Raw genomic sequence first — 17,275 nt, forward strand, 5'->3', positions numbered from 1 at the left:
GGAGAGGGTAGCAGGGAGGAGAGAATCCTCTACTGAGCTGTACTGGAAATGCCTGATTGTCATTTCTTCCCTGCTTTGCCACTGACGCCCACAGCAGCTGATCAGGAAGGTATCAGATGCCTTCACTAGCTGTCACTAACACCTACCTCCTGAATCCTGATCGGGGAGATGGTGTCATCAGGCCCTCCGCATAAAATATTCAGTGGCACTTGCTTCCCAAAGAGGCAAGCATGGCCTCTCCTTGGCATCAGGAACGCTCCAAGTTACCTGTCCTGGGAGACTCTGTTGTTTAGGCAAGAGTCCCAGAGCAGCATACCTGCTTTGAGACTTGGAGTAAGAGAGAGGGAAACTGGTAGAACAGAGACTAGACAAGTTTTGGCTCTTAAGAATGCATGTAACAAGTGACTTCATGCACTAGACAGAGAGGGATGTGACAGAAAGATGAAAGCATCATTATTAAGAGAAAACCCCTGAGGTTGACACTAGCAGAAAATTGGGGATAGGAGGAAGTCGTACTAGGTATGCAAAGTCATATGCATGTTTGTTTACCAGTGTCTACCAAACTGAGGATGGGAAATTCATTCTAAGACAGATGATGGGATGGATGGAGGTGTGGAGCTAGAAATAATGACAAACAAATTGCTAATAACAAAGGCTGATGTATCTTAAACACTTAAGATGGCCATGAACTGTTCTAAGTGCTTTATATGTATTAGCTGATTTCATTGTAATAATCCTATGATGTAGCTACTAGTACTAAACCTATTTTATATAGATAGTTAGATAGAATAGAATGGCTAAGTACCTTGACCAAGTGTACACAGCTATAGGCTCCATTTGCGTCCAGGCACCTAAGTTCAGAGCTCATGCATTTAACTGTTATATCACACTGCCTCTCACCAGAGGCACGAAGGTGGGCTCCGTCCCTCCTTACTCAGAATGTGGATAGGAGGCCTGATCTTTGCCCACTGGGCTCTGCTTGGAACAGCCACTTAGTCACATCAATTTGGCATAGAAAGATGAAAGCTCTCAACGTGCCCTTGAAGTCAGCTGTCTTTATGAAGGCCACACTCCCAAGGTGGGGTGCAAACCTCCCCTCACTGCAGGAGACTGTGCCTCCTCTTGACTCCAGTGTCCAATGACAGCTGCTCCCAGGTGGGCAGTCCCTGAGTCCTGTGAGATGAATTCACTTGGCTGGTTGCCAGGAGTGGCCTGTCCCAAAGCAAATGCTGCATGAGGGTGAGAGGAAAACAGCCCAGCTGGAGTGGTCTGTTTAGAACTACTGGCCTGAAAAAAAAAAAAAAAAAAAAGCTCCTGGCCTAATCAGCCTCTCCAGGTTGGAGCAAAAAACCTCAGCTGCTACTGGAATCACAGACTCCAGGAACTGAAGGAACTAAGCTTCAAGGTAGCATTTTATCTGAAAAAGGAAATCTTATAGGTTGACTAATTCAAATACCTTTTGTTTTAAGATCAAGAAATAGGCTCATGGAAATGCTAGACTGGTCTAAAGTGAGTGACACTATAATTCATGAGTCACACAGGCAGAATGGGAACCCAGGGTTCCTGAGTCTCCCACCTTTCTTCCTGCCCTGTGACCTCATGCCTTCTAGACATCAGGACAGTTTTCTCATTCTCAGTCTAACTCTCAGGATCCTGTGTTTCCACCAGCCTTCCTGCAGTCTGCGGAGAGGCTATATTGGGACTTGTGCAGTAGTATGACAGAGAAGATCACCTTGGATCTATTTTTTTCCCCTTGCCACATGCTTCCCAGACTGAGCTCTGTCACTGGGTCGGGGAGGCCTAGGGATCAAAGGCACACCCACAATGTTCATCTCATTGTGGGTGGGAAAGGAAGAATATAAGCAAAAAGAGAAGTCAAGAGCTGTCGCAGGATTTCTGAAGTGCCATCTCCTGTGGAGTCTTCAAAGATAATAACAGGCCAGGTGCAGTGACTCACACCTGTAATCCCAGCACTTCGGGAAGCCAAGGCAGGTGGATCACGAGGTCAGGAGATTGAGAGCAGTGTGGCCAACATGGTGAAACCCTGTCTCTACTAAAAATACAAAAAAAAAAAAAAATTAGCCAGGTGTGGTGGCGCGTGCCTGTAGTCCCATCTACTCTGGAGGCTGAGGCAGGGGAATCGCTTGAACCAGGGACGTGGAGGTCTCAGTGAGCTGAGATCGTGCCACTATACTCCAGCCTGGGCGACAGAGCAAGACACTGTCTCAATCATAATAATAATAATAATAACAAAAACTAACGTAAGTTAAGTGCTCACTGTGTGCCTGCAACCATGCTAAGAGGTTGGTCTCTATATTGTCTCATTTACTGTCATGACAACTTGAAAGGTACATGCTGTAGTTATTCCCATTCTACCAGAAAAGGACATGAGACTCGCCCTAAATCCCAAATTTGTTCCCAAATTCTGTCTAACAACAACAAAAGCCACTCACTACTCAAACTGTGTCTTGGGAGGATGCCAAGCAGGGAGGGAGGTGGCTGATCTTAACTGCATACCATGTGCTTCCATGTCATCTCTGCCGCCAGGACCCCCTTCCTCCCCTCGCGCTTCCTCAAGAGGGAACCACTCTCCACCTGGAATCCAAGGAGATTTTCTTCCCAGAGACAGGGGCAGAGAATGGCCTCTTGCAATTCCCCGTCCAGCTGGAGAATTTAAGGATTCTGTTATTTCCTTTCCACAGCTCCTCTTCAGGAATTCACGTCCTGCTACCGGCCTCAGGACATAGCTAAAAATAACCTCTGGTTTCCAAACTGAAAGCTCTGTCTGTTGGGAGGCTTTGCCGGTGTGCGCCTGGGGCCGGAAGGGCTGTGTCGGAGTAGCTGAGGTCAGCCTGGGTCTCATGCCGGTGTTGCCTTCCTCTTTCCAAGGAAGCCCAGGGCCTCGTGAGTCACCCCGAACACCCTGGGGGAGTCGGGTTGGAGGAGGGAGTTAGGTGGGACCTACTGTGGCACCATGGTGGCTGCCAGGCCGAGGATGCAGAACTGAACAAGAGGAAGGGTCGTTCCTAAAGAAACTCTGGGGGATTCTCTAAGTGGTGTCTGTTCTAATTATAACCCAATCCAGCCGGAATGGGGAGTTGAGGGACAAAGGCCTCTCCTAAGCTGCCTTGGAGCAAACTCTCCATCCTTCGGGTGTTTCCATCCCTGCCACCTTATGTGCCCAGAGTTCTGTCTGGACTTGCCTGAGAAGGTTGCTGGATGATCTGTCCTGCTGAGAATAGCTTTCTCTGTGGGACAGCTCGCTGCCTTCTCCTCCTGGTGCCACAGTCACTTCCCACTGTTCCTCTCCATAAGTCCAGGCAGTACCATGATAGTGATGGAACAGGCCCTGCTCTCTGACCTCCAGGTCCTGCTCTCTGACATCCAGGCTCTGCTCTCTGACTTCCTGCCCCTGGCCCAGCCTGCCCCTGGCTACAGGCTGTCCTCAGGAGCCCCACCTTGCCCCTCTGGGCAGCTTCCTTGGAACAGGAGAGAGTAAGCACCAAGGCTCTGGAAGCAGAGGAGCCTTAAAGCCTGGGAGTCGGGAGGCAGGGGGAAGAGTAAAGGAGTCAGGGCTAGACACTGGGCTTCAAGCATGGCCCACTGAGGCCCACGGGTGATTTCATAGATGCTGAAACAGTCAGGAGGCCCCAGCAGTGCCTGAAATGAGACTGAACCTCACCTCACCACCCTTTGCTGCTCCCCACATTCTCCCAAACCTGGTACCCCTGCCCCAGGTGGCTGAAGCTGGACTCAGCCAGCCAGTAACCCCTAGCAAGGAGACTGGTTCTCTGTGTGTCCTGGCTCCCCATGTGCTCTGCCTGCAGAGAGGCAGAGGTTGAAGCAATTTCCTGAGGACCTGGCTGCCTGGCAGCGGCTGGGTGTCCACCTTGAGAAGGATGGGGGTATCTCAGGAGATCTGCCTGTCTCCCGAGGGCTTTTCAGGCTCTGGAATGGCACATGTGGGAATCCCAGTCTTGTTGGCTACAACATTTTTCCCTTTCCTAACAAGTTCTAACAGCTGTTCTAACAGCCAGTGATCAGGGGTTCTTCTTGCTGGAGAAGAAAGGGCTGAGGGCAGAGAGGGGCACTCTCACCCAGAGTGACCAGCTCCTCGCCTCTCTGTGGCTAACAGAGCATGAGAAAGTAGAGATGCAGCGGAGTGAGGTGATGGAAGTCTAAAATAGGAAGGAATTTTGTGTGCAATATCAGACTCTGGGAGCAGTTGACCTGGAGAGCCTGGGGGGAGCGGGGGCTGCCTAACAAGCTTTCAAAAAACAGAAGCGATTTCCACTGGACTGGGATAAGACGTGCCGGTTGGGTGGGGAAGACTGGGTTTAGTCCTGACACCGGATTGACTGGCTGGGTGAACTTCAACAGCCTTTTAACCTCTCTGAGAGATGAAAACGATGGCTTAAGAGGCCAGAAATAGAGATGCTTTGTAAAATAAAATTTTTTAAAAAGCAAGTATTTTACAGTGTAAAGGCTAGAGACCAAAATAGATAACAGGATTCCCTGAACATTCCTAAGAGGGAGAAAGTATGTTAAAAATAGAAAAACCAAAATTCAGAAGGAAGAGATTCACAGAGCTAAACCAGGATGGGGACCCTGGGTCAGGCCAGCCTCTTTGCTCCTCCCGGAACTTATTTTTGGTCTGACCACTCTGCCTTGTGTTTTGCAGAATCATGTGAGGGCCAACCGGGGAAGGTGGAGCAGATGAGCACACACAGGAGCCGTCTCCTCACCGCCGCCCCTCCCAGCATGGAACAGAGGCGGCCCTGGCCCCGGGCGCCGGAGGTGGACAGCCGCTCTGTGGTCCTGCTCTCAGTGGTCTGGGTGCTGCTGGCCCCCCCAGCAGCCGGTATGCCTCAGTTCAGCACCTTCCACTCTGAGAATCGTGACTGGACCTTTAACCACTTGACCGTCCACCGAGGGACGGGGGCCGTCTATGTGGGGGCCATCAACCGGGTCTACAAGCTGACGGGCAACCTGACCATCCAGGTGGCTCATAAGACAGGGCCAGAAGAGGACAACAAGTCTTGTTACCCGCCCCTCATCGTGCAGCCCTGCAGCGAAGTGCTCACCCTCACCAACAATGTCAACAAGCTGCTCATCATTGACTACTCAGAGAACCGCCTGCTGGCCTGTGGGAGCCTCTACCAGGGGGTCTGCAAGCTGCTGCGGCTGGATGACCTCTTCATCCTGGTGGAGCCGTCCCACAAGAAGGAGCACTACCTGTCCAGCGTCAACAAGACGGGCACCATGTACGGGGTGATTGTGCGCTCCGAGGGTGAGGACGGCAAGCTCTTCATCGGCACGGCTGTGGATGGGAAGCAGGATTACTTCCCGACCCTGTCCAGCCGAAAGCTGCCCCGAGACCCTGAGTCCTCAGCCATGCTCGACTATGAGCTACACAGCGATTTTGTCTCCTCTCTCATCAAGATCCCTTCGGACACCCTGGCTCTGGTCTCCCACTTTGACATCTTCTACATCTACGGCTTTGCTAGTGGGGGCTTTGTCTACTTTCTCACTGTCCAGCCCGAGACCCCCGAGGGTGTGGCCATCAACTCCGCTGGAGACCTCTTCTACACCTCACGCATCGTGCGGCTCTGCAAGGATGACCCCAAGTTCCATTCATATGTATCCCTGCCCTTCGGCTGCACCCGGGCCGGGGTGGAATACCGCCTCCTGCAGGCTGCTTACCTGGCCAAGCCTGGGGACTCACTGGCCCAGGCCTTCAATATCACCAGCCAGGACGATGTACTCTTCGCCATCTTCTCCAAAGGGCAGAAGCAGTATCACCACCCGCCCGATGACTCTGCTCTGTGTGCCTTCCCTATCCGGGCCATCAACTTGCAGATCAAGGAGCGCCTGCAGTCCTGCTACCAGGGCGAGGGCAACCTGGAGCTCAACTGGCTGCTGGGGAAGGATGTCCAGTGCACCAAGGCGGTAAGGAGGCACACACCTCACTCCTCCTGCTCCGTGACACAGGTTCCAACCTTTCTGTCCATGCCCTGGGGCACACCTGCTCCCACACCACCATGGGCCTGAAATGAAAGAGGTTTTCAGACTCAGGTTATCAGGTGGTAACCAATAACGCAGGGTCTTACCAGATACTTGGGATATGCGTGTTGATTTGTTGTCATTTCAAATATATGTATTGAGTGCCTACATCACATCAGGTGCTATTGTAAATGCTGCAGGCTTCAGCTGTGAACCATACAACCCTACAAAGCTCACTGCCCTCATGGAGATTACATGCTAGTTGGATGAGACAAATGAACACATAATATATGTTAGTTTGCCAAATGGTGATAATGGCTATAGAGAAAAATAAACAGGGAAGGGGGAGAGACAGTAGCTGAGAGGACCGACTCACTGAGAACGTGGTGTCTAAGCAGACTGAGGATGGGAAGAAAGGGAGCCATGCAAGTGTCCAGAGAGAGAGAAAGGGTGAGGAGAATGTGCAAAGAATTCAGGGCATGCCTGGAGTGTCTGAGGAACAGTAAGGAGGCCACTGCAGCCAGATCAGAGTATGTGAGAGAAAGAGCAGTGGGTGATGGGGTCCATCAGAAGTAATGAGGACCAGGTCATGTACACACAGAGTGGTAGGCCACTGTGGTTCCTAGTGAGGGGGTCAAGTGGAGATCGGAAATCTAAGTCAGAGGAGAGGGAAGGGAGTCTGGCTTGACCAATTGATGGAAAACTGGAGAAGAATCAAGAGTGTGGGCAAAGGCAAAAGAGGAGGGGACGAAAAGCTCAGAATCCAGACCTGAGGAAAGCAGAGACAAGAAAATCAGTGGCAAGCACTGCCCTGTCAGAGGCTCATGGTGCTGGCATCAAAGTATTCACGATCCACTCTTCCTTCAATCATTCATCCAACCATCCAACCATCCATTCATTTATCCATCCATCTCTCCTGCATCCATCCCCTTTCCTTCCCTCCTTTTATTCTCCTATCCATCTATCCCTCCTTCCTCCTTAGCTCTCTCCCTCCATGCATCTCTCCATCCATCCATCCATCCATCCATCTATTCATCCATTTACCTATCCCTCCATTCATCTGTCCCTGATCTTTCCCTTCATTTCTTTCCTCCATCCCTTCATCCATCTCTTTATCCACTCACCCCTCTTTTTTTCTCCCTTTATCTGTGCCTCTGTATCTTTATCTATCCATCATCAATTTGTCTACCTAGCCCTCCATCTATCCGTTCATCCCTCTTTTATTCATCCACCATCATCCATCTACCCATCCCTCCATTCATTTACAAGTAGTATTGAAGATCTTCTGAATGCCTGGCACTGTAGTAGGCACTGGGGATGCAAACATAGAAAGACATGATCAGCTGGTTGCGGTGGCTCACACCTGTAATCCCAGCACTTTGGGAGGCTAAAGTAGGCAGATTGCTTGAGCTCAGGAGTTTGAGACCAGCCTGGCCAACATGACAGAACTCTATCTCTACAAAAAAATCCAAAAATTAGCTGGGTGTGGTGATGCGCACCTGTAGTACCAGCTACTCTGGAGGCTGGAGCATGGGAGGTGGAGGTTGCAGTGAGCCAAGATCACACTACTGTACTCCAGCCTGGGTGACAGAGTGAGACCCTGTCTCAGAAAAAAAAAAAAAAAAAAAAAAGACATGATCACTACTCTCACAGATCTTATAATCTAGTAGAGGGAAGAGAGAGAGAGAGAGAGGGAGAGCTAGAGACAGCTGGCAACATAATGTAGTGGCTCAGAGTTTGAGCTTTTGTGACAAAAGCCAGGGTTCAAATTCAATCTGTGTTTCTTCCTGCCTTCTTCAGAAGCACCTTAGCATCTCTACATTCTCATCTGTGAGATGGAAATGATAATGCCCAGCTCATGGGATGATCAGATGAGATAACACATGGAGAGATTAGCACCATACCTGGAAATGTTAGGCTTATCATTACACAGGGAGTTAACAGGGAGTGTGAGAAGTGCAAAAGTAGGTTTCTTGTACACAGTGCTGAGGGCTCTGGATCTGCAACCTAGAAAAAAATATATGAGACCAAGGGGCCCATATGGCTACCTTCTGAGTACTCTAAATTGAAGGTGTCTGCCATTGGGACCAAACACCAGTACTTGAAGCAAGAAACCATCATTCCAAGGCTACGCTTCTATTGCTATCATCATTTGCTTGGTGTGGTAGAAGAGTCGTGGTTAAGGCTTTGAAGTAAAACAGTTGGGGATTAAAAACCAGTCCTACCACTTACTCCTTGTGTGACTTTGGGCAAGTTATGCACCTGGTCTGAGCTGTAAGTTTTTCATCTTTAAAATAGAGATAATATTGTCTTCTTTTCATGGTTATTATGAGGATCAAATGGAAAATTTATGTAAAGTGCTTAGCACAATACATGGAACATAATAAGCATTCAATAAATGGGCAGCTATGATTATTAATATTAATCACAGTAGTAAAGAGCCGGGTATTTTCTTAGTTATCTTACTGTTGTAAAATGAGGAAGCTGGACTAGATAGTCTCTAGTTTTTTTTTTAACGCCAAAATTTTATGGCCACTGGCCCTAACCAATGGGGAGAGGTGGAGAGGAAATGTAACCCTCTGTAAGGGTTAAACGCTTGCAGAGTCCAGCCTAGTTCCCATAACCCAGAGGGGGCCTTGTCAGGAGGAAACTGCTGATTCCTGCCTGCTTCTGAGCCAGAGGAAAGAGGAAGATGACACTCTTCTCTGCTCCAGAGCAGAGGGACAAGCCTGGGCTAGTTACAAAAGGATAGCAAAGGCACTGGGAGAGAGGTGACAGTGAGTGGGGCCAGGACCTTAGAGTGGAGAGCCCCTTGCCTCCACCCCTTCAGCACCACACCCTTCTGGTGCAGGGGCTGCAAGAGGAATGGCCCCTTAAAGACCCTGACATTCCAAAGGACTAAGACCCGGGGACCCAGAAATATTTTGGTGGCCTTAGAGGGGAATAAGGATAAATGAAAGAAGCTGCAGTCCCAGAGCTTGATTTTAACATGACTCTGGAATAACATGGAAATCTCAGATCAAAAATTTGAGCTCTGATCCCAGAAAAGGGAGGAAGAAGGGGGTTATCACTCATTGAATAGCAGCTAGTCCTAAAGGCTAAGCTTGGCAGTTTAAGTGTTATCTCACTTGCTCCTCACAATGACCCCATAAAGCAAGAGTTATCTTCCCCATTTTACAGATTAAAAAACAAAGACTCACAAAGACTAAGGTGCTCAGATCTCCACAGCTGTAAGTGATAAAGCGGGGATTTGAATTTAGTTCAGCTGTATTACTTCTTAGTCCAGTCTGTCTCTATTGAGCCCTTCTGTTTCCAAGGAAAGCCATGCACCAAGCTCTCACCATTTGAGCAAAAGTAAAGGCGCATCAGGTGTTTGGGAATATCTGACAATATACTGAAAAACAACTTGAGGAGAAAAGAAATTCCAGCCAATCCTAAGGGCTTAGCCTGAGAATAAACCTTTTTTTTTTTTTTTAAATAGTTCTGGAGATTCTAGAATCAATAAGACAGTAGCAAAATCTAGGATTACCAGGTTTTTGCTTCTGTCATCATTTTCGAAGGCTGACTTGGGCTACACCTGTGCCCAGACTCTGTGGCCTTACCAGCCCTGCAGAAAGTGGGAAAGAACTGGAAGCCATGAAATTAAGGACTTTTAGAGCTCAAAGGAAGCTTGACAATTACCTGCTCCAATACTTTTACTTTACAGATGAGAAAACTGAGGCTGAGACATGGTACATGATGTATCAAGGTCACACAGCTGGGTTCAGTAGAGAAAGGACTTAAATCTGGATCACTTTCATCTTAGCCAGGGCAGTAACTGCCTGTAGTGTAGGGATGAGATGAGGAAGAGAAGTACAAAATGTAAAAAGTGTAGCTGATAACTCTGACCTGCCTTTCTAGGGAGCTAGAATTCCCGTGGTTGGCTCCAGTGACGTGCTGGTAAATATTAAATAGCTGGCTCTATGCAGGCAGGGGAGGGAGAGGAATGCTCTGGTTTGTAGCCCCTGCCAATTGCTATGGTATAAATACACCTATCCTGGCTGATTGCAAGCATCATGGGATGTCACTGAATGCAGTTATTCCCTGTGAGCTGGCTTCAGCACACCACAGCTTCACTCCCTTCCTGAGAAATTCATTCCTTCTGCTCTGTGGGGCTCCATATTATCCCGGGTTCAAAAGTCATCTTAACCTAAAAATTTGTTTTCTTTCCTGAAGAATATACATACACAAGTGCAGCACCATCATTCCTACCAGTAACAGGAGCAGCAGCTCTCTACAAAACACTGTGTGAACCACGAAAAATGAGCCTCTGCTCCTTTTGGGACTGAGAAGAGAAAGGAAGGGAAGTCCCTGGTTTTTAATAAAAAAAGAGAAAAAAAAAAAAAAAAAATCACATGCCATAACTTATAAACCAATTATTCCAAAGAAATGAGGCTGTCAACGAGTGATGATGTGTCAGCCTGCTCTTCCCTGGTGAGGGTGAGAGGAGGCTGAAGGGAGCAGGGGGGCAGGCTGTTCTGCTGCTTTCTATGATTTCTACGACAGCCATTTCCTTCCTCCTCTGGGATGCCTTCGCAGACCCAGAAGGAACAGCTGCCACAGGATGCGGGGCTCTTTCTGGCCCAGAGCCTGCAGCCTTTGCCACAGGATTCCACATTGTGCCATTAACTGGGGCATGTCAGAGCACCCATTCTGACCCAGCCCCGTGCTGAGCACTGTGTACAGAATGCAAACCCCTCAGCAGCCCCTGCCTCAGGAAGCATTACAGTCTTTGTCTTTCACTCTTTTTTAGATGAGAGACCTAAGATCTTTCTTGAGATCTTAGAAATCATCAATTTAACATTCCCTTTAACAGCCCTACAAGAGGACCCTACTCATCCAAGTTTTCCCAACCAGTTAGTGGCAGAACAGGGGATAGGATCAAGATCTTCCTACTTTCTTTCCAGCAATTTTTATTTTTTGAGATGGCGTCTCATTCTGTCGCCCAGGCTGGAGTGCAGTGGTGCAATCTCGGCTCACTGCAACCTCCACCTCCCGGGTTCAGGCGATTCTCCTGCCTCAGCCTCCCAAGTAGCTAGGACTACAGGCACACACCACCACGCCCGGCTAATTTTTTGTATTTTTAGTAGAGACAGGGTTTCACTGTGTTGGCCGGAATGGTCTCGATCTCCTGATCTCGTGATCTGCCCACCTCGGCCTCCCAAAGTGCTGGGATTACAGGCGTGAGCCACCACGCCTGGCCACAATTTTTTTTTTCACTTGCTCAAGGAGATCTTCTTTCAAACATGCTCCAGTCGCTGCTGACAGATACATTATGGAGCCACACCACCACTCTCCTTAAAGGCTGAAAATACGAGGGACACCACCTCCAGAATTCTCTCTTGATTATATTTGCCCAAACATTGTTGAAGATCTATAATGCACAATAGTGGAAAGAGTTGGACAACTTAACACAAATCTTTTGCATGCATTCTTTCATTTGTTCCTTCACAATTCTATCAGAAAGGTGGGCAGGTATTATTCCAAAGGAAGAAACTGAGGCATAGGTGGATTAACTAACTTTTCCAAAGTATATAAGGTACTATTCAATATTATTATGACGCTTCTGATCTCTTTCCAGTATGGAAAGATAGTAGGGAGCTAGAATTCCCATGGTTGCTCCAGTGACGTGCTGGTAAATATTAAACAACTGGATAGGTGAATGGCCTAAAATTTCTTGCACCCAAAGGGAGACCCTACAGCCCAAGAAACAAACAAGAAACCCTCTCTGGGCTGGTAGAAATCCTGTAATGTTGCCTTTAGACTGATTATCCACTGAAGGAACTCTTGTCTGAAATAGAAAGATCCCCATAGAATGCCATGGTCCTAAGGGACATTAAAATAAATAGAAAATGAGTTCAGGCACTTAGCTTTACAAATTGATCCTGGTTCTCCTGGCAGAAAGGTAGACGCAGGTGACTCCAGGTGAGTGGAAGGTTGCTGCCTGTTCTTTCATCTGGCTTCATAAGAACCAACATGGAATTTGTGGGTGAGCTGGTGAGAAGCTTTTGTCTGCAGCTTATGTTAGGGCCCCTGAACTCCCATGTCTGCCTCTTTGAGGCCTGGTGTCCTAAGGCTGGAAATTGGGGATATGGGTTGTGTAGAGACTCCACCATGCCTCCGCTGTTACTCACCCCAATTCCTTCCCCTTCCCTCCAGCCTGTCCCCATCGATGATAACTTCTGTGGACTGGACATCAACCAGCCGCTGGGAGGCTCAACTCCAGTGGAGGGCCTGACCCTGTACACCACCAGCCGGGACCGCATGACCTCTGTGGCCTCCTATGTTTACAATGGCTACAGCGTGGTTTTTGTGGGGACTAAGAGTGGCAAGCTGAAAAAGGTAAGAGTCTATGAGTTCAGATGCCCCAATGCCATTCACCTTCTCAGCAGAGAGTTCCTCTTGGAAGGTAGCTATTAGTGGAGATTTAACTACAGGCAACTTTATTTTCTTGGGGAACGAAGGTGAAATGGGGAGGTAAGGGGTTAATTTTGTGACTTAGCTTCTAGCTACTTCCTCTGGCCATCAGTCATTGGGTATGTAAGGAATGCAAGCATATTTCAATATTTCCCAAACTTTAAGAAAAAACTTTAAGAAGGTACATCTGCAAAAGCAAAAAAAAAAAAAAAAAAAAAAAAAAAAATTGCTCTTCATTCCCAAATCAAGCAAAACTAAGTTTTTGATTATGTATATTATAAATCGCCAACATCTCAAATCCCTCCCTAGGACCTGTAAAGTTGATTATACTGGTCTTTGTTGAATTCAGAGAAGTTGGTTGAAGCAGATTACTGGTCCCAATTCTAAGACCTGAGGCAAACGGTGGGTACTGCTCTCTGATGGTATATGATGCCTGAAGAAGACACCATTCTCCAGTCTTTCCTCTTCCTGCAATCACAGACTCTTCCCTTCCCAGCTCCCCACCCAGATGTAAGCTGCCGGGTGGAAGTAGACATTTTACCTTGTGCCTCCCAGGGCACTTCTGCCAGCTGGAGGGCACAGGCTGTCTGGGGCTGGCAGCATGGGAGGCCTCTTGTGCAGCAGGCTGAAGCCAACAGCTTGTACTGGCTTGTCTAGTGCCTAGGGTGCAGAGAGGGCGCACAATCTGGTTCATTATGTGGGATTCGAGCAGCCACATTCTTTCCGGTCTCAGCTAATCCCCTTTTCCCAAGCTTACCCTCCTGCCACCTTTCCCTGGTCCCAGCACCTGTGGATCAAGGAACATGCAAGACCTCACTGCATCTCACCCTTTGATGTTGACATCACCCTAGAGCTCCTTCCTCCTAATCCATTTAGAGCCTTGGGAGGGAAGTTGTTTGGAAATGTGGAAGGAGGGTAACCTGGAGTGAGCCCAAGAATTTCCATGTTCTGCTTCTTCTGAATTACTGCCAGGGGAGGTGAGAAGAACTGGTCTGGGTTCACCTAGCAGTGCTAAACCCTCCAGGCTTCTTCTGGTTCTCATGATACCAAAGATATTTAACCATTTCCTCACTTGCTGTAGAGGTTCCTGCATGTTCCTCTTCTGTGCCCTCCACTCTGCCTAGGACTAGGGACCCTAGCTTGGCTTTTCTGCACATGGAAGAGAGAAAGAATGTGGTCCTTGCATTTGCTTTTCCAAAATGGGAAGGGAAGGAGTTGCTCTGTGAAATTCCGCTAAGATTTAAAAGTGGCTTCTACCAAGAAGTGATTCAGCTTGGAACCCTGAGGCTGGCTACTTCCCTGCTCAGCCAGGGTCACTACATCCAGTTGGGCAAGTTGTGCCTGGCCTAGGGGGATTGCGTTAAGGGGCCTAGTGGGAGTTGAAATCCAGCCTGAGCTCTCCCCGTCACATCATGTAGCCTGTGGTATAAACATCTGCCAGTGGGACTTCTCTTACTGAGTCATCTGCCCATAGGGACCACCTTTTCCTAAATGGCACACAGGCTCTCTAAGGGCCAGCAGAAGCCACACAGGCTGGTGCGAGCACCTTTCCCCTACCTTCAGTCACTGCTCCAGTTCACGTGTGTCATTCTGTCTCCTTGATTCTCTTGAAAATTCTGTGAAAGGCAGGGATCATGCTTTTTGGACTGTTCCCTTCTTCCCCTTTAATCCTCTCACCAAGTGTTCACTCATGGATAGGCTTCAAAACTGCTTTGAAAAATAGAACCATTCTTGGCCGGGCACGGTGGCTCACGCTTGTAATCCCAGCACTTTGGGAGGCCGAGGTGGGCGGATCACGAGGTCAGGAGATCGAGACCACGGTGAAACCCCGTCTCTACTAAAAAATACAAAAAAAAAATTAGCCAGGCGTGGTGGCGGGCGCCTGTAGTCCCAGCTACTCAGAGAGGCTGAGGCAGGAGAATGGCGTGAACCCGGGAGGCGGAGCTTGCAGTGAGCCCAGATTGCGCCACTGCACTCCAGCCTGGGCAACAGAGCGAGACTCCATCTCAAAAAAAAAAAGAAAAATAGAACCATTCTTTAAGGAACCTTAGAGATTGCCTGGCCCAATACTCTCATTATTTGACAGGGAAACTGAGGTCCAGAGAAGAAAATTGACTTGCCCAAGCATAGAGATCTAGGACAAGTTGCTTCTTGCCTTGACACCCAATTTGGCACCACTTTTACTTAAAGAAGCAGCTCTAGAGCCCAGGGAGGGAGACTGAGAATGATCTTCAGGTCCAGGCTTGCTACAGAGGTCAGCTAGGGGCTAGTGCTTTCACTTTCTTCAGATCTAGATGTGAATTAAGGAATCAGTGTTTGCCGAGTGGATGGATGAGAAGTGAATAAAGGAAAAGGGACCCAACCAGACACAAAGGGACCTTGAGTTGACTTTCCCCATATCTCCATGCATCATGCACAGCACACACCAGGGGCTGCTTGGCATCTATCCAAGTCACACACCTGAGTTGGCCAAGTTCTCCTGGCCTTATTGAAACCCTGACGGACAAGTTACTGTGGAGACAAGTCAGCAGGTTCAAGGGCAAAGCTGGGGGCGTGGTTACCCACAGCTTGTTCTGACCTGTGATTTGGCTGCTTCTTCTCACTCTTTGCTTGGCCGTTCTTTGGCGGTTTCTATGAGCTCATGACACCCCTCCTTCCTCCTCTGTGCAGCTCACCCTTCCTTCCCACCCACGCTGCTTTGAGGTACTTGACATTCACACCCAGGCCCCTGCTGGCCTCCCATCTACCAGCTTACTTGCTCCCACCCCTCTCCAGAGAAATAACCCATGAAGAATTTATGGAATGTCCCCAGGAAACCCTACTATGGTCCAGGCCCCATAGCTCTTTCAACACAGGAAGGAAAATAAAGAAAAAAAATAGCTAAGAGTTTGGAAAGGGAAGGGAAGCCGGGTGCGTCAGAACTACTCACTTCTCCCGGCGTCTGTCAGGCTGTCCAGCCCTCACCTACTGTGGCCTGTAGGAACAGGATGTCCCTGTGTATGTAAGTTTAGAGGAAGCAGAGACTTGCTAGAAGTGATAGGACCACAGGGCACTCTTATGTGCTGTGTCCACATAGCTGCTTATACACTGCTCTCTGCAAGACGCATAGAGAGCACCCTAGACAAGACCACTGCCTTCTGAGCTGCAAACATGTGGAAGGAACAGACAGACTAAGGTTAAGTCCCCAAAACCTGTATGTGAGGCTGGGCATGGTGGCTCATGCCTATAATCCCAGCACTTTGGGAGGCCGAGGCAGGTGGATCACCTGAGGTCAGGAGTTCAAGACCAGCCTGGCCAACATGGTGAAATCCCATCTCTACTAAAAATACAAAAATTAGCTGGGCGTGTTGGCACATGCCTGTAGTCCCAGCCACTCGGGAGGCTGAGGCGGGAGAATCGCCTGAACCTAGGAGGTGGAGGTTGCGGTGAGCCAAGATCATGCTACTGCACTCCAGCCTGGGCAACAGAGTGAGACTCCATCTCAAAAGCAAAACAAAACAAAACAAAAACAGGAGTTTGAGACCAGCCTGACCAACATGGTGAAACCCTGACTCTACTAAAAATACAAAAATCAGCAGGGCATGGTGGCATGCACCTGTAATCCCAGCTACTCAGGAGGCTGAGGCAGGAGAATTGCTTGAACCTGGGAGGTGGAGGTTGCAGTGAGCCCAGATCGCGCCACTAGCCTGGGTGACAGGGCAAGAGTCTGTCTCAAAAAAAAAAGAAAGAAAGAAAGAAAAAAAACCTATATGTGCAATGCTGCATAAGCTAAGGGTCAGTGCATTGCAGGTGATAAGAAGACATGCAAAGATTCACCATAAGGGTGGAACAATTCGAACAAAACAGCAACTATAGTGTGATCAATCTGCAAAGCTTTACTGAAAAGGAAGATCACGAGGGTCTGCTTATAGACTAGATGGGACAGAAGAACTGATGAACTGATGAGCTGGGGGAGAGAAGGGCATTCTAGACCTTGGGTGCCACACTGAGAAGGTACAAAGCATATGCAATGAAGGTCCAACATGCAGAGGAGCTCAGAAGACTTGGACAGGTAAGAGGGGAGGGAGAGCCCTGTGAGGCTTTAAGCCCTAAGGAGATCAAGTGAAAAGGATCTTGGGATTTTAGCGAACCGTGAGGTTGGCATGAGCCAACTATGTGATATATTGCTTCAACAAAGTTAGTCTTCTTCATGATAATAGAAGAACAGCTTCTATGTCACGAGACACAGTGACTCCACTTTACCTTGGAGATAACATCGCAAGAGGGTGTTGAGCAAACTCAAGTGCCAGATAAACAAGAGCTGGATGGATGTGGGAATCATGCTATGTGAAGGGAAAAAGAGTAAATAAAGCAGGACATAGAACAGCTGTCTTTAGATAACATAATTTACTGAGCACTTATTATGTGTCACATGCTATTGAAGAGCTTTATATCTGTTAACTCATTTACTCTTTATATAACTCTATGAGGTAGGTGCTATTATCACCTCCTTTTTAAAGATGAGGAAATGGAGGCCAAGAAAGGTTAAAAAGTAATAATAAAGCCACACAGCAAATAAAATGGCAGAGCTAGGACTTGAACCGTGATTACCTGGTTTTACAATCTGCAGGCTTATCCATTAAGCTATGGAAGATGAATTAGGCTTATTCAGTGTGGCCCCAGAGGGCAGAATAGGACCACTGGGTAGGCGTTACAGCAAAGCAGCTTTCCCTTTCATATAAGGAAGATGTTTTTTACAGCCAGACTGTCCCGTGATGGAGAGAGCTGACTCAGGAGGGAATGAGGTCCTAGTCAGTGGAAATATGCAAGCAGAGAC

General features: G+C 48.3%; 1 protein-coding gene across 1 annotated transcript in view; it reads left to right on the forward strand.

Annotated features, from left to right (window-relative positions):
* Positions 1–17,275, forward strand: part of PLXNA2 (plexin A2) — a 221,995-nt gene that overhangs the window by 20,137 nt on the left and 184,583 nt on the right. The window contains exons 2-3 of the mRNA XM_032137653.1: positions 4,682–5,949; positions 12,202–12,384. Of these exons, the coding sequence (XP_031993544.1) occupies positions 4,717–5,949; positions 12,202–12,384 (1,416 nt within the window). The 5' untranslated portion in view covers positions 4,682–4,716. The remainder of the gene's footprint in view (positions 1–4,681; positions 5,950–12,201; positions 12,385–17,275) is intronic.

This window comes from Hylobates moloch, unplaced genomic scaffold, assembly GCF_009828535.3.
Source record: "Hylobates moloch isolate HMO894 unplaced genomic scaffold, HMol_V3 SCAFFOLD_18, whole genome shotgun sequence".
Classification (NCBI taxonomy): Eukaryota; Metazoa; Chordata; class Mammalia; order Primates; family Hylobatidae; genus Hylobates; species Hylobates moloch.